This window comes from Anolis carolinensis, chromosome 2 (assembly GCF_035594765.1).
Source record: "Anolis carolinensis isolate JA03-04 chromosome 2, rAnoCar3.1.pri, whole genome shotgun sequence".
Lineage (NCBI taxonomy): Eukaryota > Metazoa > Chordata > Lepidosauria > Squamata > Dactyloidae > Anolis > Anolis carolinensis.
Window position 1 is genome coordinate 13,452,856 of NC_085842.1, and position 23,281 is coordinate 13,476,136.

General features: G+C 45.5%; 1 protein-coding gene across 2 annotated transcripts in view; it reads right to left on the reverse strand.

The window, feature by feature from the left end:
* The window catches only part of LOC100568206 (oocyte zinc finger protein XlCOF6-like), a 37,897-nt gene extending 25,010 nt beyond the window's left edge, over positions 1–12,887 (reverse strand). For both annotated transcript variants that reach the window (XM_062969476.1, XM_062969475.1), the window contains exon 1: positions 12,237–12,887. In XM_062969476.1, coding sequence (XP_062825546.1) covers positions 12,237–12,470 — 234 coding nt within the window. In that variant the 5' untranslated portion in view covers positions 12,471–12,887. The remainder of the gene's footprint in view (positions 1–12,236) is intronic.
* Positions 12,888–23,281: the final 10,394 nt, after the last annotated feature.

A 23,281-nucleotide genomic window follows, 5' to 3' on the forward strand; every position in this document is an offset into this window, starting at 1 on the left:
TTGGCGAGCTGGGAGTAGCAACCTCAATCAAAGAGCTGTTTTGAAGTCTGGCTACTTCCTTTGTTTGGCCAGCTTGAATTGCACTGAATAGCCTTGCAGCTTCAGTGCCTGGCTGTGTTATAGCTAGGGGAATCCTTGCTTGGCGAGCTGGAGTAGCAACCTCAATCAAAGAGCTGTTTTGAAGTCTGGCTACTTCCTTTGTTTGGCCAGCTTGAATTGCACTGAATAGCCTTGCAGCTTCAGTGCCTGGCTGTGTTATACCAAGGGGAATCCTTGCTTGGCGAGCTGGAGTAGCAACCTCAATCAAAGAGGCTACTTCCTTTGTAGGAGAATCCTTGTTTGGCCAGCTTGAATTGCACTGAATAGCCTTGCAGCTTCAGTGCCTGGCTGTGTTATACCTAGGGGAATCCTTGCTTGGCGAGCTGGGAGTAGCAACCTCAATCAAAGAGCTGTTTTGAAGTCTGGCTACTTCCTTTGTTTGGCCAGCTTGAATTGCACTGAATAGCCTTGCAGCTTCAGTGCCTGGCTGTGTTATACCAAGGGGAATCCTTGCTTGGCGAGCTGGAGTAGCAACCTCAATCAAAGAGCTGTTTTGAAGTCTGGCTACTTCCTTTGTTTGGCCAGCTTGAATTGCACTGAATAGCCTTGCAGCTTCAGTGCCTGGCTGTGTTATACCAAGGGGAATCCTTGCTTGGCGAGCTGGAGTAGCAACCTCAATCAAAGAGCTGTTTTGAAGTCTGGCTACTTCCTTTGTTTGGCCAGCTTGAATTGCACTGAATAGCCTTGCAGCTTCAGTGCCTGGCTGTGTTATACCAAGGGGAATCCTTGCTTGGCGAGCTGGAGTAGCAACCTCAATCAAAGAGCTGTTTTGAAGTCTGGCTACTTCCTTTGTTTGGCCAGCTTGAATTGCACTGAATAGCCTTGCAGCTTCAGTGCCTGGCTGTGTTATACCAAGGGGAATCCTTGCTTGGCGAGCTGGGGTAGCAACCTCAATCAAAGAGCTGTTTTGAAGTCTGGCTACTTCCTTTGTTTGGCCAGCTTGAATTGCACTGAATAGCCTTGCAGCTTCAGTGCCTGGCTGTGTTATACCAAGGGGAATCCTTGCTTGGCGAGCTGGGGTAGCAACCTCAATCAAAGAGCTGTTTTGAAGTCTGGCTACTTCCTTTGTTTGGCCAGCTTGAATTGCACTGAATAGCCTTGCAGCTTCAGTGCCTGGCTGTGTTATACCAAGGGGAATCCTTGCTTGGCGAGCTGGGGTAGCAACCTCAATCAAAGAGCTGTTTTGAAGTCTGGCTACTTCCTTTGTTTGGCCAGCTTGAATTGCACTGAATAGCCTTGCAGCTTCAGTGCCTGGCTGTGTTATACCAAGGGGAATCCTTGCTTGGCGAGCTGGGGTAGCAACCTCAATCAAAGAGCTGTTTTGAAGTCTGGCTACTTCCTTTGTTTGGCCAGCTTGAATTGCACTGAATAGCCTTGCAGCTTCAGTGCCTGGCTGTGTTATACCAAGGGGAATCCTTGCTTGGCGAGCTGGGGTAGCAACCTCAATCAAAGAGCTGTTTTGAAGTCTGGCTACTTCCTTTGTTTGGCCAGCTTGAATTGCACTGAATAGCCTTGCAGCTTCAGTGCCTGGCTGTGTTATACCAAGGGGAATCCTTGCTTGGCGAGCTGGAGTAGCAACCTCAATCAAAGAGCTGTTTTGAAGTCTGGCTACTTCCTTTGTTTGGCCAGCTTGAATTGCACTGAATAGCCTTGCAGCTTCAGTGCCTGGCTGTGTTATACCAAGGGGAATCCTTGCTTGGCGAGCTGGAGTAGCAACCTCAATCAAAGAGCTGTTTTGAAGTCTGGCTACTTCCTTTGTTTGGCCAGCTTGAATTGCACTGAATAGCCTTGCAGCTTCAGTGCCTGGCTGTGTTATACCAAGGGGAATCCTTGCTTGGCGAGCTGGGGTAGCAACCTCAATCAAAGAGCTGTTTTGAAGTCTGGCTACTTCCTTTGTTTGGCCAGCTTGAATTGCACTGAATAGCCTTGCAGCTTCAGTGCCTGGCTGTGTTATACCAAGGGGAATCCTTGCTTGGCGAGCTGGAGTAGCAACCTCAATCAAAGAGCTGTTTTGAAGTCTGGCTACTTCCTTTGTTTGGCCAGCTTGAATTGCACTGAATAGCCTTGCAGCTTCAGTGCCTGGCTGTGTTATACCAAGGGGAATCCTTGCTTGGCGAGCTGGAGTAGCAACCTCAATCAAAGAGCTGTTTTGAAGTCTGGCTACTTCCTTTGTTTGGCCAGCTTGAATTGCACTGAATAGCCTTGCAGCTTCAGTGCCTGGCTGTGTTATACCAAGGGGAATCCTTGCTTGGCGAGCTGGAGTAGCAACCTCAATCAAAGAGCTGTTTTGAAGTCTGGCTACTTCCTTTGTTTGGCCAGCTTGAATTGCACTGAATAGCCTTGCAGCTTCAGTGCCTGGCTGTGTTATACCAAGGGGAATCCTTGCTTGGCGAGCTGGAGTAGCAACCTCAATCAAAGAGCTGTTTTGAAGTCTGGCTACTTCCTTTGTTTGGCCAGCTTGAATTGCACTGAATAGCCTTGCAGCTTCAGTGCCTGGCTGTGTTATACCAAGGGGAATCCTTGCTTGGCGAGCTGGGGTAGCAACCTCAATCAAAGAGCTGTTTTGAAGTCTGGCTACTTCCTTTGTTTGGCCAGCTTGAATTGCACTGAATAGCCTTGCAGCTTCAGTGCCTGGCTGTGTTATACCAAGGGGAATCCTTGCTTGGCGAGCTGGAGTAGCAACCTCAATCAAAGAGCTGTTTTGAAGTCTGGCTACTTCCTTTGTTTGGCCAGCTTGAATTGCACTGAATAGCCTTGCAGCTTCAGTGCCTGGCTGTGTTATACCAAGGGGAATCCTTGCTTGGCGAGCTGGAGTAGCAACCTCAATCAAAGAGCTGTTTTGAAGTCTGGCTACTTCCTTTGTTTGGCCAGCTTGAATTGCACTGAATAGCCTTGCAGCTTCAGTGCCTGGCTGTGTTATAGCTAGGGGAATCCTTGCTTGGCGAGCTGGAGTAGCAACCTCAATCAAAGAGGCTACTTCCTTTGTAGGAGAATCCTTGTTTGGCCAGCTTGAATTGCACTGAATAGCCTTGCAGCTTCAGTGCCTGGCTGTGTTATACCAAGGGGAATCCTTGCTTGGCGAGCTGGGGTAGCAACCTCAATCAAAGAGCTGTTTTGAAGTCTGGCTACTTCCTTTGTTTGGCCAGCTTGAATTGCACTGAATAGCCTTGCAGCTTCAGTGCCTGGCTGTGTTATACCAAGGGGAATCCTTGCTTGGCGAGCTGGAGTAGCAACCTCAATCAAAGAGCTGTTTTGAAGTCTGGCTACTTCCTTTGTTTGGCCAGCTTGAATTGCACTGAATAGCCTTGCAGCTTCAGTGCCTGGCTGTGTTATAGCTAGGGGAATCCTTGCTTGGCGAGCTGGAGTAGCAACCTCAATCAAAGAGGCTACTTCCTTTGTAGGAGAATCCTTGTTTGGCCAGCTTGAATTGCACTGAATAGCCTTGCAGCTTCAGTGCCTGGCTGTGTTATACCAAGGGGAATCCTTGCTTGGCGAGCTGGGAGTAGCAACCTCAATCAAAGAGCTGTTTTGAAGTCTGGCTACTTCCTTTGTTTGGCCAGCTTGAATTGCACTGAATAGCCTTGCAGCTTCAGTGCCTGGCTGTGTTATAGCTAGGGGAATCCTTGCTTGGCGAGCTGGAGTAGCAACCTCAATCAAAGAGCTGTTTTGAAGTCTGGCTACTTCCTTTGTTTGGCCAGCTTGAATTGCACTGAATAGCCTTGCAGCTTCAGTGCCTGGCTGTGTTATACCAAGGGGAATCCTTGCTTGGCGAGCTGGAGTAGCAACCTCAATCAAAGAGCTGTTTTGAAGTCTGGCTACTTCCTTTGTTTGGCCAGCTTGAATTGCACTGAATAGCCTTGCAGCTTCAGTGCCTGGCTGTGTTATACCAAGGGGAAGCCTTGCTTGGCGAGCTGGAGTAGCAACCTCAATCAAAGAGCTGTTTTGAAGTCTGGCTACTTCCTTTGTTTGGCCAGCTTGAATTGCACTGAATAGCCTTGCAGCTTCAGTGCCTGGCTGTGTTATACCAAGGGGAATCCTTGCTTGGCGAGCTGGGAGTAGCAACCTCAATCAAAGAGCTGTTTTGAAGTCTGGCTACTTCCTTTGTTTGGCCAGCTTGAATTGCACTGAATAGCCTTGCAGCTTCAGTGCCTGGCTGTGTTATACCAAGGGGAATCCTTGCTTGGCGAGCTGGGAGTAGCAACCTCAATCAAAGAGCTGTTTTGAAGTCTGGCTACTTCCTTTGTTTGGCCAGCTTGAATTGCACTGAATAGCCTTGCAGCTTCAGTGCCTGGCTGTGTTATACCAAGGGGAATCCTTGCTTGGCGAGCTGGAGTAGCAACCTCAATCAAAGAGCTGTTTTGAAGTCTGGCTACTTCCTTTGTTTGGCCAGCTTGAATTGCACTGAATAGCCTTGCAGCTTCAGTGCCTGGCTGTGTTATACCAAGGGGAATCCTTGCTTGGCGAGCTGGGAGTAGCAACCTCAATCAAAGAGCTGTTTTGAAGTCTGGCTACTTCCTTTGTTTGGCCAGCTTGAATTGCACTGAATAGCCTTGCAGCTTCAGTGCCTGGCTGTGTTATACCAAGGGGAATCCTTGCTTGGCGAGCTGGGAGTAGCAACCTCAATCAAAGAGCTGTTTTGAAGTCTGGCTACTTCCTTTGTTTGGCCAGCTTGAATTGCACTGAATAGCCTTGCAGCTTCAGTGCCTGGCTGTGTTATACCAAGGGGAATCCTTGCTTGGCGAGCTGGGAGTAGCAACCTCAATCAAAGAGCTGTTTTGAAGTCTGGCTACTTCCTTTGTTTGGCCAGCTTGAATTGCACTGAATAGCCTTGCAGCTTCAGTGCCTGGCTGTGTTATACCAAGGGGAATCCTTGCTTGGCGAGCTGGAGTAGCAACCTCAATCAAAGAGCTGTTTTGAAGTCTGGCTACTTCCTTTGTTTGGCCAGCTTGAATTGCACTGAATAGCCTTGCAGCTTCAGTGCCTGGCTGTGTTATACCAAGGGGAATCCTTGCTTGGCGAGCTGGAGTAGCAACCTCAATCAAAGAGCTGTTTTGAAGTCTGGCTACTTCCTTTGTTTGGCCAGCTTGAATTGCACTGAATAGCCTTGCAGCTTCAGTGCCTGGCTGTGTTATACCAAGGGGAATCCTTGCTTGGCGAGCTGGGAGTAGCAACCTCAATCAAAGAGCTGTTTTGAAGTCTGGCTACTTCCTTTGTTTGGCCAGCTTGAATTGCACTGAATAGCCTTGCAGCTTCAGTGCCTGGCTGTGTTATACCAAGGGGAATCCTTGCTTGGCGAGCTGGAGTAGCAACCTCAATCAAAGAGCTGTTTTGAAGTCTGGCTACTTCCTTTGTTTGGCCAGCTTGAATTGCACTGAATAGCCTTGCAGCTTCAGTGCCTGGCTGTGTTATACCAAGGGGAATCCTTGCTTGGCGAGCTGGGAGTAGCAACCTCAATCAAAGAGCTGTTTTGAAGTCTGGCTACTTCCTTTGTTTGGCCAGCTTGAATTGCACTGAATAGCCTTGCAGCTTCAGTGCCTGGCTGTGTTATACCAAGGGGAATCCTTGCTTGGCGAGCTGGGGTAGCAACCTCAATCAAAGAGCTGTTTTGAAGTCTGGCTACTTCCTTTGTTTGGCCAGCTTGAATTGCACTGAATAGCCTTGCAGCTTCAGTGCCTGGCTGTGTTATACCAAGGGGAATCCTTGCTTGGCGAGCTGGAGTAGCAACCTCAATCAAAGAGCTGTTTTGAAGTCTGGCTACTTCCTTTGTTTGGCCAGCTTGAATTGCACTGAATAGCCTTGCAGCTTCAGTGCCTGGCTGTGTTATACCAAGGGGAATCCTTGCTTGGCGAGCTGGAGTAGCAACCTCAATCAAAGAGCTGTTTTGAAGTCTGGCTACTTCCTTTGTTTGGCCAGCTTGAATTGCACTGAATAGCCTTGCAGCTTCAGTGCCTGGCTGTGTTATACCAAGGGGAATCCTTGCTTGGCGAGCTGGGAGTAGCAACCTCAATCAAAGAGCTGTTTTGAAGTCTGGCTACTTCCTTTGTTTGGCCAGCTTGAATTGCACTGAATAGCCTTGCAGCTTCAGTGCCTGGCTGTGTTATACCAAGGGGAATCCTTGCTTGGCGAGCTGGGAGTAGCAACCTCAATCAAAGAGCTGTTTTGAAGTCTGGCTACTTCCTTTGTTTGGCCAGCTTGAATTGCACTGAATAGCCTTGCAGCTTCAGTGCCTGGCTGTGTTATACCAAGGGGAATCCTTGCTTGGCGAGCTGGGAGTAGCAACCTCAATCAAAGAGCTGTTTTGAAGTCTGGCTACTTCCTTTGTTTGGCCAGCTTGAATTGCACTGAATAGCCTTGCAGCTTCAGTGCCTGGCTGTGTTATACCAAGGGGAATCCTTGCTTGGCGAGCTGGGAGTAGCAACCTCAATCAAAGAGCTGTTTTGAAGTCTGGCTACTTCCTTTGTTTGGCCAGCTTGAATTGCACTGAATAGCCTTGCAGCTTCAGTGCCTGGCTGTGTTATACCAAGGGGAATCCTTGCTTGGCGAGCTGGGAGTAGCAACCTCAATCAAAGAGCTGTTTTGAAGTCTGGCTACTTCCTTTGTTTGGCCAGCTTGAATTGCACTGAATAGCCTTGCAGCTTCAGTGCCTGGCTGTGTTATACCAAGGGGAATCCTTGCTTGGCGAGCTGGGAGTAGCAACCTCAATCAAAGAGCTGTTTTGAAGTCTGGCTACTTCCTTTGTTTGGCCAGCTTGAATTGCACTGAATAGCCTTGCAGCTTCAGTGCCTGGCTGTGTTATACCAAGGGGAATCCTTGCTTGGCGAGCTGGGAGTAGCAACCTCAATCAAAGAGCTGTTTTGAAGTCTGGCTACTTCCTTTGTTTGGCCAGCTTGAATTGCACTGAATAGCCTTGCAGCTTCAGTGCCTGGCTGTGTTATACCAAGGGGAATCCTTGCTTGGCGAGCTGGGGTAGCAACCTCAATCAAAGAGCTGTTTTGAAGTCTGGCTACTTCCTTTGTTTGGCCAGCTTGAATTGCACTGAATAGCCTTGCAGCTTCAGTGCCTGGCTGTGTTATACCAAGGGGAATCCTTGCTTGGCGAGCTGGAGTAGCAACCTCAATCAAAGAGCTGTTTTGAAGTCTGGCTACTTCCTTTGTTTGGCCAGCTTGAATTGCACTGAATAGCCTTGCAGCTTCAGTGCCTGGCTGTGTTATACCAAGGGGAATCCTTGCTTGGCGAGCTGGGAGTAGCAACCTCAATCAAAGAGCTGTTTTGAAGTCTGGCTACTTCCTTTGTTTGGCCAGCTTGAATTGCACTGAATAGCCTTGCAGCTTCAGTGCCTGGCTGTGTTATACCAAGGGGAATCCTTGCTTGGCGAGCTGGGAGTAGCAACCTCAATCAAAGAGCTGTTTTGAAGTCTGGCTACTTCCTTTGTTTGGCCAGCTTGAATTGCACTGAATAGCCTTGCAGCTTCAGTGCCTGGCTGTGTTATACCAAGGGGAATCCTTGCTTGGCGAGCTGGGAGTAGCAACCTCAATCAAAGAGCTGTTTTGAAGTCTGGCTACTTCCTTTGTTTGGCCAGCTTGAATTGCACTGAATAGCCTTGCAGCTTCAGTGCCTGGCTGTGTTATACCAAGGGGAATCCTTGCTTGGCGAGCTGGGGTAGCAACCTCAATCAAAGAGCTGTTTTGAAGTCTGGCTACTTCCTTTGTTTGGCCAGCTTGAATTGCACTGAATAGCCTTGCAGCTTCAGTGCCTGGCTGTGTTATACCAAGGGGAATCCTTGCTTGGCGAGCTGGGGTAGCAACCTCAATCAAAGAGCTGTTTTGAAGTCTGGCTACTTCCTTTGTTTGGCCAGCTTGAATTGCACTGAATAGCCTTGCAGCTTCAGTGCCTGGCTGTGTTATACCAAGGGGAATCCTTGCTTGGCGAGCTGGGAGTAGCAACCTCAATCAAAGAGCTGTTTTGAAGTCTGGCTACTTCCTTTGTTTGGCCAGCTTGAATTGCACTGAATAGCCTTGCAGCTTCAGTGCCTGGCTGTGTTATACCAAGGGGAATCCTTGCTTGGCGAGCTGGAGTAGCAACCTCAATCAAAGAGCTGTTTTGAAGTCTGGCTACTTCCTTTGTTTGGCCAGCTTGAATTGCACTGAATAGCCTTGCAGCTTCAGTGCCTGGCTGTGTTATACCAAGGGGAATCCTTGCTTGGCGAGCTGGGGTAGCAACCTCAATCAAAGAGCTGTTTTGAAGTCTGGCTACTTCCTTTGTTTGGCCAGCTTGAATTGCACTGAATAGCCTTGCAGCTTCAGTGCCTGGCTGTGTTATACCAAGGGGAATCCTTGCTTGGCGAGCTGGGAGTAGCAACCTCAATCAAAGAGCTGTTTTGAAGTCTGGCTACTTCCTTTGTTTGGCCAGCTTGAATTGCACTGAATAGCCTTGCAGCTTCAGTGCCTGGCTGTGTTATACCAAGGGGAATCCTTGCTTGGCGAGCTGGAGTAGCAACCTCAATCAAAGAGCTGTTTTGAAGTCTGGCTACTTCCTTTGTTTGGCCAGCTTGAATTGCACTGAATAGCCTTGCAGCTTCAGTGCCTGGCTGTGTTATACCAAGGGGAATCCTTGCTTGGCGAGCTGGAGTAGCAACCTCAATCAAAGAGCTGTTTTGAAGTCTGGCTACTTCCTTTGTTTGGCCAGCTTGAATTGCACTGAATAGCCTTGCAGCTTCAGTGCCTGGCTGTGTTATACCAAGGGGAATCCTTGCTTGGCGAGCTGGGAGTAGCAACCTCAATCAAAGAGCTGTTTTGAAGTCTGGCTACTTCCTTTGTTTGGCCAGCTTGAATTGCACTGAATAGCCTTGCAGCTTCAGTGCCTGGCTGTGTTATACCAAGGGGAATCCTTGCTTGGCGAGCTGGGGTAGCAACCTCAATCAAAGAGCTGTTTTGAAGTCTGGCTACTTCCTTTGTTTGGCCAGCTTGAATTGCACTGAATAGCCTTGCAGCTTCAGTGCCTGGCTGTGTTATACCAAGGGGAATCCTTGCTTGGCGAGCTGGAGTAGCAACCTCAATCAAAGAGCTGTTTTGAAGTCTGGCTACTTCCTTTGTTTGGCCAGCTTGAATTGCACTGAATAGCCTTGCAGCTTCAGTGCCTGGCTGTGTTATACCAAGGGGAATCCTTGCTTGGCGAGCTGGGGTAGCAACCTCAATCAAAGAGCTGTTTTGAAGTCTGGCTACTTCCTTTGTTTGGCCAGCTTGAATTGCACTGAATAGCCTTGCAGCTTCAGTGCCTGGCTGTGTTATACCAAGGGGAATCCTTGCTTGGCGAGCTGGGGTAGCAACCTCAATCAAAGAGCTGTTTTGAAGTCTGGCTACTTCCTTTGTTTGGCCAGCTTGAATTGCACTGAATAGCCTTGCAGCTTCAGTGCCTGGCTGTGTTATACCAAGGGGAATCCTTGCTTGGCGAGCTGGAGTAGCAACCTCAATCAAAGAGCTGTTTTGAAGTCTGGCTACTTCCTTTGTTTGGCCAGCTTGAATTGCACTGAATAGCCTTGCAGCTTCAGTGCCTGGCTGTGTTATACCAAGGGGAATCCTTGCTTGGCGAGCTGGAGTAGCAACCTCAATCAAAGAGCTGTTTTGAAGTCTGGCTACTTCCTTTGTTTGGCCAGCTTGAATTGCACTGAATAGCCTTGCAGCTTCAGTGCCTGGCTGTGTTATACCAAGGGGAATCCTTGCTTGGCGAGCTGGGAGTAGCAACCTCAATCAAAGAGCTGTTTTGAAGTCTGGCTACTTCCTTTGTTTGGCCAGCTTGAATTGCACTGAATAGCCTTGCAGCTTCAGTGCCTGGCTGTGTTATACCAAGGGGAATCCTTGCTTGGCGAGCTGGGGTAGCAACCTCAATCAAAGAGCTGTTTTGAAGTCTGGCTACTTCCTTTGTTTGGCCAGCTTGAATTGCACTGAATAGCCTTGCAGCTTCAGTGCCTGGCTGTGTTATACCAAGGGGAATCCTTGCTTGGCGAGCTGGAGTAGCAACCTCAATCAAAGAGCTGTTTTGAAGTCTGGCTACTTCCTTTGTTTGGCCAGCTTGAATTGCACTGAATAGCCTTGCAGCTTCAGTGCCTGGCTGTGTTATACCAAGGGGAATCCTTGCTTGGCGAGCTGGGAGTAGCAACCTCAATCAAAGAGCTGTTTTGAAGTCTGGCTACTTCCTTTGTTTGGCCAGCTTGAATTGCACTGAATAGCCTTGCAGCTTCAGTGCCTGGCTGTGTTATACCAAGGGGAATCCTTGCTTGGCGAGCTGGGAGTAGCAACCTCAATCAAAGAGCTGTTTTGAAGTCTGGCTACTTCCTTTGTTTGGCCAGCTTGAATTGCACTGAATAGCCTTGCAGCTTCAGTGCCTGGCTGTGTTATACCAAGGGGAATCCTTGCTTGGCGAGCTGGGGTAGCAACCTCAATCAAAGAGCTGTTTTGAAGTCTGGCTACTTCCTTTGTTTGGCCAGCTTGAATTGCACTGAATAGCCTTGCAGCTTCAGTGCCTGGCTGTGTTATACCAAGGGGAATCCTTGCTTGGCGAGCTGGAGTAGCAACCTCAATCAAAGAGCTGTTTTGAAGTCTGGCTACTTCCTTTGTTTGGCCAGCTTGAATTGCACTGAATAGCCTTGCAGCTTCAGTGCCTGGCTGTGTTATAGCTAGGGGAATCCTTGCTTGGCGAGCTGGAGTAGCAACCTCAATCAAAGAGGCTACTTCCTTTGTAGGAGAATCCTTGTTTGGCCAGCTTGAATTGCACTGAATAGCCTTGCAGCTTCAGTGCCTGGCTGTGTTATACCAAGGGGAATCCTTGCTTGGCGAGCTGGGAGTAGCAACCTCAATCAAAGAGCTGTTTTGAAGTCTGGCTACTTCCTTTGTTTGGCCAGCTTGAATTGCACTGAATAGCCTTGCAGCTTCAGTGCCTGGCTGTGTTATACCAAGGGGAATCCTTGCTTGGCGAGCTGGGAGTAGCAACCTCAATCAAAGAGCTGTTTTGAAGTCTGGCTACTTCCTTTGTTTGGCCAGCTTGAATTGCACTGAATAGCCTTGCAGCTTCAGTGCCTGGCTGTGTTATACCAAGGGGAATCCTTGCTTGGCGAGCTGGAGTAGCAACCTCAATCAAAGAGCTGCTTTGAAGTCTGGCTACTTCCTTTGTTTGGCCAGCTTGAATTGCACTGAATAGCCTTGCAGCTTCAGTGCCTGGCTGTGTTATACCAAGGGGAATCCTTGCTTGGCGAGCTGGAGTAGCAACCTCAATCAAAGAGCTGTTTTGAAGTCTGGCTGCTTCCTTTGTTTGGCCAGCTTGAATTGCACTGAATAGCCTTGCAGCTTCAGTGCCTGGCTGTGTTATAGCTAGGGGAATCCTTGCTTGGCGAGCTGGAGTAGCAACCTCAATCAAAGAGCTGCTTTGAAGCCTGGCTGCTTCCTTTGTTTGGCCAGCTTGAATTGCACTGAATAGCCTTGCAGCTTCAGTGCCTGGCTGTGTTATACCTAGGGGATTCCTTGCTTGGCGAGCTGGAGTAGCAACCTCAATCAAAGAGCTGCTTTGAAGTCTGGCTACTTCCTTTGTTTGGCCAGCTTGAATTGCACTGAATAGCCTTGCAGCTTCAGTGCCTGGCTGTGTTATACCAAGGGGAATCCTTGCTTGGCGAGCTGGAGTAGCAACCTCAATCAAAGAGGCTACTTCCTTTGTAGGAGAATCCTTGTTTGGCCAGCTTGAATTGCACTGAATAGCCTTGCAGCTTCAGTGCCTGGCTGTGTTATACCTAGGGGATCCCTTGCTTGGCGAGCTGGAGTAGAAACCTCAATCAAAGAGCTGTTTTGAAGCCTGGCTACTTCCTTTGTTTGGCCAGCTTGAATTGCACCGAATAGCCTTGCAGCTTAAAAGCCTGGCTGCTTTTTACACAACCTCTGAGGATACCTGCCATAGATGTGGGAGAAACGTTAGGAGAGAATGCTCCTGGGATATGGCCATGCCAGCCCGGAAAGGGCACAACAGCCCAGTGATTGATTGATTGATTGATTGATCGATCACGCTTTCCCTGCATGTCAGGGGGGTTGGATTATTAGTATTATTATTATTATTAGCATTAGTATTAATCTAGGATTCTAGAATAATTACCTTACCTTATTCGTGCAATATCCCGACCGTGGAAAGGAGATAAATACAAAGTGGCTGGCTTGCTTTCCCGTTTCCGGAAAGGGAAGCGTGGGAAAGTGGGTGGGAAGAAGAAGAAGAGGGTGGAGAAAAGGGTGGAGAGAAAGGGAGAGGAGGAGGGAGGGAGAATTGAGCTGCTGTGAGTTGTCCAGGCTGTGTGGCCAATGTCCCAGAAGCATTCTCTCCTGACGTTTCGCCCGCATCTATGGCAGGCACCCTCAGAGGTTGTGAGGTCTGTTGGAAACTAGGCAAGTGGGGTTTATATATCTGTGGAATGATGTCCAGGGTGGGAAAAAGAAAGAACTCTTTGTCTGTTGGAGGCAAGTGTTAATATAGCAATTGGCCACCTTATAATTAGCATTTAATGTAGCATGTTGTAATAAATGTAGTGTATCAGGGAGCCGCTGTTTTGGCTCATATTTCTGCTAGTGGATTGCAAGTTTGGAAATACAGTAGAGTCTCACTTATCCAAGCTAAACAGGCCGGCAGAAGCTTGGATAAGCGAATATCTTGGATAATAAGGAGGGATTAAGGAAAAGCCTATTAAACATCAAATTAGGTTCTGATTTTACAAATTAAGCACCAAAACGTCATGTTATACAACAAATTTGACAGAAAAAGTAGTTCAGCCCTTGCCTTACATCTGGCCTGCAGGCCACATATTTCCCATCTGTGCTCGGAAATGGAATGAGCCGGCATTGTCCGTAGACACCTCCAAAGTCATGTGGCCACTGGCATGACTGCATGGAGCGCCGTTACCTTCCCACCAGAGCAGTACCTATTGATCTACTCACACTCTGGGGGTTGGTGCTCATCTCCATTTCTAAGCCGAACAGCCGGCATTGTCCGTAGACACCTCCAAAGTCATGTGGCCACTGGCATGACTGCATGGAGCGCCGTTACCTTCCCACCAGAGCAGTACCTATTGATCTACTCACACTCTGGGGGTTGGTGCTCATCTCCATTTCTAAGCCGAACAGCCGGCATTGTCCGTAGACACCCCCAAAGTCATGTGGCCACTGGCATGACTGCATGGAGCGCCGTTACCTTCCCACCAGAGCAGTACCTATTGATCTACTCACACTCTGGGGGTTGGTGCTCATCTCCATTTCTAAGCCGAACAGCCGGCATTGTCCGTAGACACCTCCAAAGTCATGTGGCCACTGGCATGACTGCATGGAGCACCATTACTTTCCCGCTGGAGCCATACCTATTGATCTACTTACATTTGCATGTTTTTGAGCTGCTAGGTTGGCAGAAGCTGGGGCTGACAGTGGGAGCTTACTCTGCTCCCCTGTTTTGAACTGCCAACCTTTCGGTCAGCAAGTTCAGCAGTTTAACACGCTGTGCCACTGGGGGCTCCTAATTGACCAGGTGAACAAACCCAACTGATGATTCTCTCCAATGCTTCCTCTTCATGCTGGAAAGAAGTGATGAGTGGAGCGCCATCAGCCCCCGTTCTGCTCACGATCTTCATTAATGACTTAGACCAGTGGTTCTCAACCTTTGGGTCTCCAGGTGTTTTGACCTTCAACTCCCAGAAATTTTAATATCTGGATTTCTGGAAGGTGTAGGCCAAAACATCTGGGGACCCAAAGGTTGAGAACCACTGTGAAACGTCAGGAGAGAATGCTTCTGGAACATGGCCAGACAGCCTGAAAGACTCACAGCTACCCAGTGATTCCAGCCATGAAAGCCTTCGACAACACATTAACCACTGAGTCAGTGGTTTACAGAACCGGGCCCAGGATGGTGTAACCTTCAAAGGTTCCTGTCTCAGGAGAAAATCAGGCAGAAAACCCAGAGTGCAAAAAGCAAAGTTTATTTTCATCACAGCGATGAGAAGGCAAAACACACACACGCAAAGGTCTGTACCATGCAAATGGCTGCTGCAAAGCATGTAGCAGTTTAACAAAGAATAAATATCTTGGCTTATCTAAAATTGACCAACTGCTGATGAAATGCAAAGAGACAGAATGGGGGACGATGCCTGGCTCGACAGCAGCAGGCCGTGGGAAAAAGATCTTGGTAGTCCTCGTGGACAACAAGGTGAACAGGCCCGGGCTGTGGCACAGGCAGGTGAGCAGCCAGCTGCAACAAATCACTCATGAGTTCGAGGCCAGCTCGGAGCCCCGGGTTTGTCTTGTCTTTGTCCTATGTTAAAAGGCACTGAATGTTTGCCTTATATGTGTAATGTGATCCGCCCTGAGTCCCCTTCGGGGTGAGAAGGGTGGAATATAAATACTGTAAATAAAATAAATAAATAAGTAAACAGGAGCCAGGAATGTCATGCAGCAGCATAAAAAGCCAATATGCTTTTGGCCTGCATCAAGAGGAGTCTAGTGTGTACCCTGTTTCCCCAAAAACAAGACAGGGTCTTATGTTAATTTTTTTGCTCCAAAAGATGCATTAGAGCTTGTTTTCAGGGGCAAATTGACCTTTCAAATGAACTATATCTAGGGCTTATTTTTCAAATAGGGCTTGTATTTCGAGCATCCTCAGAAGCGCTGGAAAATCACGATAGGTCTTATTTTCAGATTACGTCTTATTTTGGGGGAAACAGGGTAGATCCAGGGAAGTCCTGCTCCCCATGCTCTCTTCTATTCACCCTTGCTCAGACCACGTTACCTGGAATCACTTTACCTGTGTCCCATTCAGGGAACCACAATTGAAGGGAGAAGTTGACTCTAAGCTGGAAGGTGTCCAGAGAAGGGAGATTGTATATAATATGTCTAAGATACTGTAAAACGAAGAAAGAATGTGTTGTCGAAGGCTTTCATGGGTTGTTGTATGTCTTTCGGGCTGTGTGGCCATGTTCCAGAAGCATTCTCTCCTGACGTTTCACCCACATCTGTGGCAGGCATCCTCAGAGGCTGTGAGGTATTTATTTATTTATTTACAGCATTTATATTCCGCCCTTCTTTCTCACCCCGAAGGGGACTCAGGGCGGATCACAATGAACACATATATCGCAAACATTCAATGCCAACAGACAAACAACATTCAGTTTTAGACAGACACAGAGGCATTTTAACATCTTTCCAGCTTCACGATTCCGGCCACAGGGGGAGCTGTTGCTTCACCGTCCACTGGTGGCTGTTCTTCCTCATTCTTTTCCTCGTGAGCAGTTTTATGGTGTTGTAAATTAGTTAAATTAGCCTCCCGCATAAAGCGTACCTAAATTTTCCCTACTTGACAGATGCAACTGTCTTTCGGGGCTGTATAGGTCAACAGCAAGTTTATATATATCTGTGGGAAGTCCAGGGAAAGAATGTATACTTATACATTTTGATTGACAAATTATTAATAATAATAATAACAACAATATGTATAAGTAGATTACAGGTGGTCGTAGAGATATGTAGTAAAGTTGTAATTGAAAAGTTAAAAACTGGTAAGAAATATGCTTAAAGATGATTTTTCTTTACTGTCGGATTGTATACAATATGATATGTTTAAGATATTGTAAAATGAGGAAACAATGTTAATGTATACATTTTGATTAATAAATTAATAAAAAAGAAGTCATAGGGAGGAGGGAGGGAGCTCGTTTTCTGCTGCCCTGGAGACTAGGATGCAATGGAACAATGGCTTCAAATTACAGGAAAGGAGATTCCACCTGAACATCAGGAAGAACTTCCTGACTATGAGAGAGAGCTGTTCAGTAGTGGAACTCTCTGCCGCAGTGTGATGGAGGCTCCTTCTTTGGAGGCTTTGAAGCAGAGGCTGGATGGCCATCTGTCGGGGGTGCTTTGCATGTGATTTTCCTGCTTCTTGGCAATATGGGGTTGGACTGGATGGCCTTAAGGTTCCCCTTCCACCCCTAGAATTCTTTCTTCTGTCTCAAAGCGTCTTGGTGTTTTGGACTTCAACTCCCAGAATCACTGGCCATTGGCGCAGGCAGCTGAGGATTCTGGGAGCTGAAGTCCTAAGAAGCCTGGAGGACTGGAGAGGAGGAAGTCGGTTCCCTTGGCGAGCCAAGAAGGGGCGCTCCTTCCCTCCCTCTCGTTTCCCCTGGCGCTTCCTCTCTGGGAAGTGCTGCTCTCTGGTTCCTGTTCCGCTCTCCTTACATTGGTGGAAGCTTCAGGGGCAGCGAGAGGGAGGGAAGGAGCGGAATTCCTTTTTCCGGGTTTTCCCTGTCTTCCGGGGCAACAGAGAGCCGTTCTTCCTAGACGGGCAGGGGAGGCAGGAAGCCGGAAGAGAAAATCAAAACAAGCCAGGAGAAGAGGTAAGCCTCCTCTAAATAGCAAAACACATTGTATCATATTATATCATATTGTATTTATTATGTATTATTAATATTATTATGTATTATATTATATATTATATAATTTATTGGGTTGCTGTGAGTTTTTTTTTTTCGGGGGGGGGGGGGCTGCCTGGTCATGTTCCAGAAGCATTCTCTCCTGACGTTCGCCCCCATCTATGGCAGGCATCCTCAGAGGTTGTGAGGTCTGTTGGAAAACTAAGGAAGGGAAGTTTATATATCTGTGGAAGGTCCAAGTGGGAAGAAAGAACTCTTGTCTGTTTGAGGCAGGTGTGGATATTGCAATTGGCCGGCTTGATTAGTGTTGAATAGCCATCAGGTTAAAAGCCTTGCTGGTAGCCTGGGGGAATCCTTTGTTGGGAGGTGTTAGCTGGCCCTGATAGTTTCCTGTCTGGAATTCCCCTGTTTTCAGAGTGTTATTCTTTTCTTACTGTACTGATTTTAGAGGTTTTTTTTTTTCATAATTCTGGCAGCCAGATTTTGTTCTTTTTCATGGTTTCCTCCTTTCTGTTGAAGTTGTCTACATGCTTGTGGATTTCAATGGCTTCTCTACATACCGGTAGTCTGACATGATAGTTGTGAGACTGGTGCAGCATTTTTGTGTTCTCCAAGAATATTCTGTGTCCAGGTTGGTTCATCCAGTGCTCTGCTGTGAGTGACATCTCTGGTTGGATTAGTCTGCAGTGCCTTTCATGTTCCTTGGTCAATGCTGTGTTTGGTGGTCCCTATGTAGACTTGTCCACAGCTGCACAGTTTATGGTAGACTCCTGCAGAGATTAAAGGATCCCACTTCTCCTTTGCTGAATTTGTTGGATTTTCTTTGTGGGTCTGTAGATAGTGTGTAGGTTGTGTTTCTTCCTTTGCTTCCCTGTGCGGTCACTGGTTCCCTTGATGTCTGGTAAGAACCCTTTTCCTCTGGGTGGATCTTTGTCTTTCCTCTCATGGCTTGTTCTTGGTCTTGCAGCTCTTCTGATGTCTGTGGTGGAGTCTCCTTTGGCCTGGAGAGCCCAGTTGAGGGGGTTTAGTTCACCTTTGAGGTCGGATCTGCAGATTCTTTTTTGCATGGTCTGCCAGGGCTTTGATTGTGCTTCTTTTTTGACTTGGTTGATAGTTGGGGTTTTTATGCAGGTATCTATCAGTGTGTGTAGGTTTTCTGTCAACTGTGTGGCCCAACTGTTTATTTGCATATGACTAGGACACTGTGGTGGCACAGTGTGCCAAAGCGCTGAGCTGCTGAACTTGCGGACCAAAAGGTCCCACGTTCAAATCCCGGGAGCGGAATGAGCACCCACTCTTAGCCCCAGCTCCTGCCAACCTAGCAGTTCAAAAACATGCAATTGTGAGTAGATCAATAGGTACCTTTCTGGCAGGAAGGTAATGGCGCTCCATGCAGTCATGCTGGCCACATGACCGTGTTAAACTGCTGAGCTGCTGAACTTGCTGACTGAAAGGCCGGCAGTTCAAAACCGGGGAGCAGAGTAAGCTCCCACTGTCAGCCACAGCTTCTGCCAACCTAGCAGCTCGAAAACATGCAAATGTAAGTAGATCAATCGGTATGGCTCCAGCGGGAAAGTAACGGCACTCCATGCAGTCATGCCAGTGGCCACATGACCTTGGAGGTGTCTATGGACAACGCCGGCTCTTCGGCTTAGAAATGGAGATGAGCACCAACCCCCAGAGTCGTTCACGACTGGACTTAACGTCAGGGGAAACCTTTACCTAAATAAATAAATAAATAGTCAATACATAATATCCCCTGTTTCCCTGAAAATAAGACATCCCCTGAAAATAAGACCTAGTAGAGGTTTTGCTGAATTGCTAAATATAAGACCTAGCAAAGTTTTTGTGTGGAAGCATGCCCGGCACTTGCCAAACAGAACACCAGAGCATACAGGATTGGTAAATGTACATACCAGTTGTACATGAAAATAATGGTAGTAACAAGAAATTCTTGATAGGATTCACAGCTTGTCTGGTTATGTTGGTTTGTGATGACAACTACTGTAGAGTATATAATAAATGTTCTTTTTTGTTGTTCAACAATAAATGTGAATTCTTCTTCATGGAAAAATATGACCTCCCCTGAAAATAAGTCCTAGCACATCTTATTGCAGTCTAGTACAATATACAATATCTATACATATATATAAAAAGGTAATGGAATCACGGCCTAGGACTAAACAACAAAACTAAACGCCCCAGAACCACGAAACTTGGCAACAGAACTCAACGGCCTTGCCCCTAGGTCCCGACAACAAAAAGAAAAGAAAAATAAAGTCCTAATTAGAAGGAGAGGAATAACTGTTTTTATCCAATTTCTGCCAGTTAGAAGGCTAAGCTCCGCCCACTTGGTCTACTAGCAACTCACTCAGCCCAGGCCCTCTTCAACCCGGCTTCTTCCCCACTGCCTATAAAATACAGATTTTCTGATTTGAACTGGATTATATGGCAGTGTAGACTCACGCCCCTTCCACACAACTATATAACCCATTTATAATCTTATATTATCTGTTTTGAACTGGATTATCTTGAGTCCACACTGCCATATAATCCACTTCAGTGTGCATTTTATACAGCTGTGTAGAAGGGGCCTCATATAATCCAGTTCTAAGCAGATAATATAAGATTATAAATATACAGTAGAGTCTCACTTATCCAACATAAACAGGCCGGCAGAACGATGGATAAGTGAATATGTTGGATAATAAGAAGGGATTCAGGGAAATGAATTTAAAACATTGACTACAAAAACACTGACTACTAAAAGGCAGACTCTGTTGGATAATCCAGAACATTGGATAAGCGAATGTTGGATAAGCGAGATTCTACTGTAATATGAAATAATTACTGTGGCAGAATAATACAGAACAATATAATCTCTAAAACCAGGACAATAAATAAAGAGCAACACTCTGAAAGCTGGGAAAGTGGGAATTCCACAAAGGAAACAATCAGGGCCAGCTAACACCTCCCAAGAAAGGATTCTTCCAGAAAGGAAGCTGAGAAGGGAGTGAAGCAGTGTGTATTACCAAGGTCATTATTATTGCTATCATTATTATTATTGTGTTGCTGTAAACCGTGAAAATGAACACAATCTGGCTCCAAGTATTCAAAAACATTAAAATCAGAATATATTAAAATTACTGTGCTATAATAAAACAGAACAATAGTCTCTAAAATCAGAACACTAAATAAAGAACAGCACTCTGAAAACAGGAGAATTCCACACAGGAAATAATCAGGGCCAGCTAACACCTCCCAACAAAGTATTCCCATCACCAAAGTCTGGCAAGTCTGTTTTCTGAGGGCCACATACTTTTTTGGGGGGACTGTGTGCGCCCAAGCACTGCATATGGGTACTTCTTCATCTTCACAGACAGTAGAAGCACATAAAATATCGCAAAGAACACCACTCTGAAAACAAGGGAATTCCAGACAGGAAACAATCAGGGCCAGCTAACACCTCCCAACAAAAAAATCCCTCAGGGAGGAAGTGTCCAGGCTTTAAAGCTGCAAGGCCATTACATGCTAATCATTTTTCCTAATTGCAGCATTCATACTTCCCTCCAACAGACAAAAAAAAAAAAAGAACAATCAGAAATATTGTATATTCACAACCTTTAGGAAATAATATCCCCTGATGGCGCAGCATGTTAAAGCGCTGAGCTGCTGAACTTCTGGACCGAAAGGCCGCAGGTTTGAATTGGGGGAGCAGAGTGAACCCCCACTGTTAGCCCCACCTTCTGCAAACCCAGAAGTTCGAAAACATGCAAATGTGAGTATATCAATAGGTACTGCTCCGGCGGGAAGGTAACGGCACTCCATGCAGTCAAGCTACATGACCTTGGAGGAGTCTGTGGACAACGCCAGCTCTTCGGCTTAGAAATGGAAATGAGCACCAACCCCCAGAGTCAGACACGACTGGACTTAACGTCAGGGGAAAACCTTTACCCTTTACCTTAACTATCAACAATTCCTCAATACTTTATTTCCCATACCACCAGACTTCGCCACAGCAACACATGGCCGGGCACAGCTAGTAGTAATATATAATACTAATATTGTGCTGTGCTAATAATATAATATATTGTATATACATATAATATTGACAATATTGTAATGTAATACAATATAATAATACAATATGATGATATAATAATTATATATTAGATATTACATGTAATATTACTAATAATATTGCATTCTAGTGGTATAGTACAGTATAGTAATATATAATACTGATATTGTGCGATTCTAATAATATAATGTATTGTTTATGCATATAATATTGACATTATTGTAATGTAATACAATATAATAATACACTATGATAATATAATAATAATATGTTAGATATTACGTGTAATATTACTAATAATATTGCATTCTAGTGGTATAGTATAGTAATATGTAATACTGATATTGCGCGATTCTAATAATATAATGTATTGTATATACATATAATATTGACAATATTGTAATGTAATACAATATAATAATACAGTAGAGTCTCGCTTATCCAACGTAAACGGGCCAGCAGAACGTTGGATAAGCGAATATGTTGGATAGTAAGGAGAGATTAAGGAAAAGCCTATTAAACATTAAATTAGGTTATGATTTTACAAATTAAGCACCAAAACATCATGTTATACAACAAAGTTGACAGAAAAAGTAGTTCAATACACAATAATACTATGTAGTAATTACTGTATTTACGAATTTAGCACCAAAATATCATGATATATTGAAAACATTGACTACAGAAATGCGTTGGATAATCCAGAACGTTGGATAAGCGAGTGTTGGATAAGTGAGACTCTACTGTACATATAATATTGACACTATTGTAATGTAATACAATATAATACAATATGATACAATATGATAATATAATAATTATATATTAGATATTACATGTAAAATTACTAATAATATTGCATTCTAGTGGTATAGTATAGTAATATATAATACTGATATTGTGCGATTCTAATAATGTATTGTATATACATATAATATTGACAATATTGTAATGTAATACAATATAATAATAGAATAAATATATATTAGATATTACATGTAATATTACTAATAATATTGCATTCTAGTGGTATAGTATGGTATAGTAATATATAATATTGATATTGTGCGCTGCTAATAATATAATATATTGTATGTACATATAACTTGTAAGCCGCTCTGAGTCCCCTTCGGGGTGAGACGGGCGGAATATAAATGTCATAAATAAATGATATAAATGCTTACCTACTAACAATCTAAATGAAAATTGTAGAACTTTCTTGGTAAATATTAATGATAAATATTTTTTTAAAATAATTAATGTGAAACAATCTTCTTCATTGAAGAACTGGAAAAGAATATGAAGACCAGGAGACATGGTGAGAAGACGTAAGAAGATACAAGCAATGGACTTCAAACTAAAATCACCACAAAAGGAGGCGGCTGGGAATCCCAGGAGAAGGGCATCTGGGGCCCTCTCTCCCTCCTCAGGAGACCAAAGACCCAAAACAACCCAAAGCCCCCAAATCTATAAACAACCAGGGTCTCTCTTTATCTGGCCTCCCTCCAAGACTAATTAGGCCAGGGGTCGTCAAACTTTTTAAGTGGAGGGCCGATTCACAGTCCCTCAGACTGTTAGGGGGCCGGACTATGATGAAATAGTCCAAAATTAAGATCATTGTTGTGTGCCTTCAAGTCAACCTAAGTCTAAAGTTTAGGACAGAGGCCAGAGAAATGGCCTTGGAGGGATGCATCCAGCCCATGGGCCTTAGTTTGGGGACCCCTGATCTAGATCATCTCCTAAGGCCATAGGTAAGCAAAGAGACCTCCAAAGACCATCTAGATGGTCTCATAAGACCATAGGTAAGGAAAGCGGTCCCCAAAGACCATCTAGATGGTTTCATACGAAAGGGACCCTTACCTATGGTCGTATGAAACCATCTAGATGGTCTTAGGGGACCGCTTTCCTTACCTATGGTCCTTATGAGCCATCTAGATGGTCTCATAAGGCCGTAGCTAAGGAAAGAGACCTTCAAAGACCATCTAGACAATCTCATAAGACCATAGGTAAGCAAAGAGACCTCCAAAGACCATCTAGATGGTATCATAAGACCATCGGTAAGGAAACGGACCCTCAAAGGCCATCTAGATGATCTCATCAGGCCATCAGAGGACCATAGATAAGGAAAGGGATCCTCAAAGACCGTCTAGATGCTTTCATAAGACCATAGGTAAGTAAAGGGGCCCCCAAAGGCCATCTAGACAATCTCATAAAACCATATATAAGGAAAGGGACTCTCAAAGGCCATCTAGACGGTCTCATAGGACCATAGGTAAGGAAAGTGACATCCCAAAGCCATCTAGATGGTCTCATAAGACCATAGGTAAGCAAAGAGACCTCCAAAGACCAGGTAGACTTAGGTCAACCCTACATCTAAAGTTTAGGACAGGGGCCAGGGAAATGACCTTGGAGGGCCGCATGTGGCCCCCCGGCCTTAGTTTGGGGACCCCTGCCTTAGGCCTTCCTGTGGGGAAAGATTATGGGAGCTTACAAGTTATATGTACATACAATATATTATATTATTAGCATAGCACAATATTAGTATTATATTTGACTATACTGTACTATACCACTAGACTGCAATATTATGAGTAATATCACATGTAATATATAATAGATAATTATTGTATTATCATATTGTATTATTATTAGATTGTATTAGATTATAA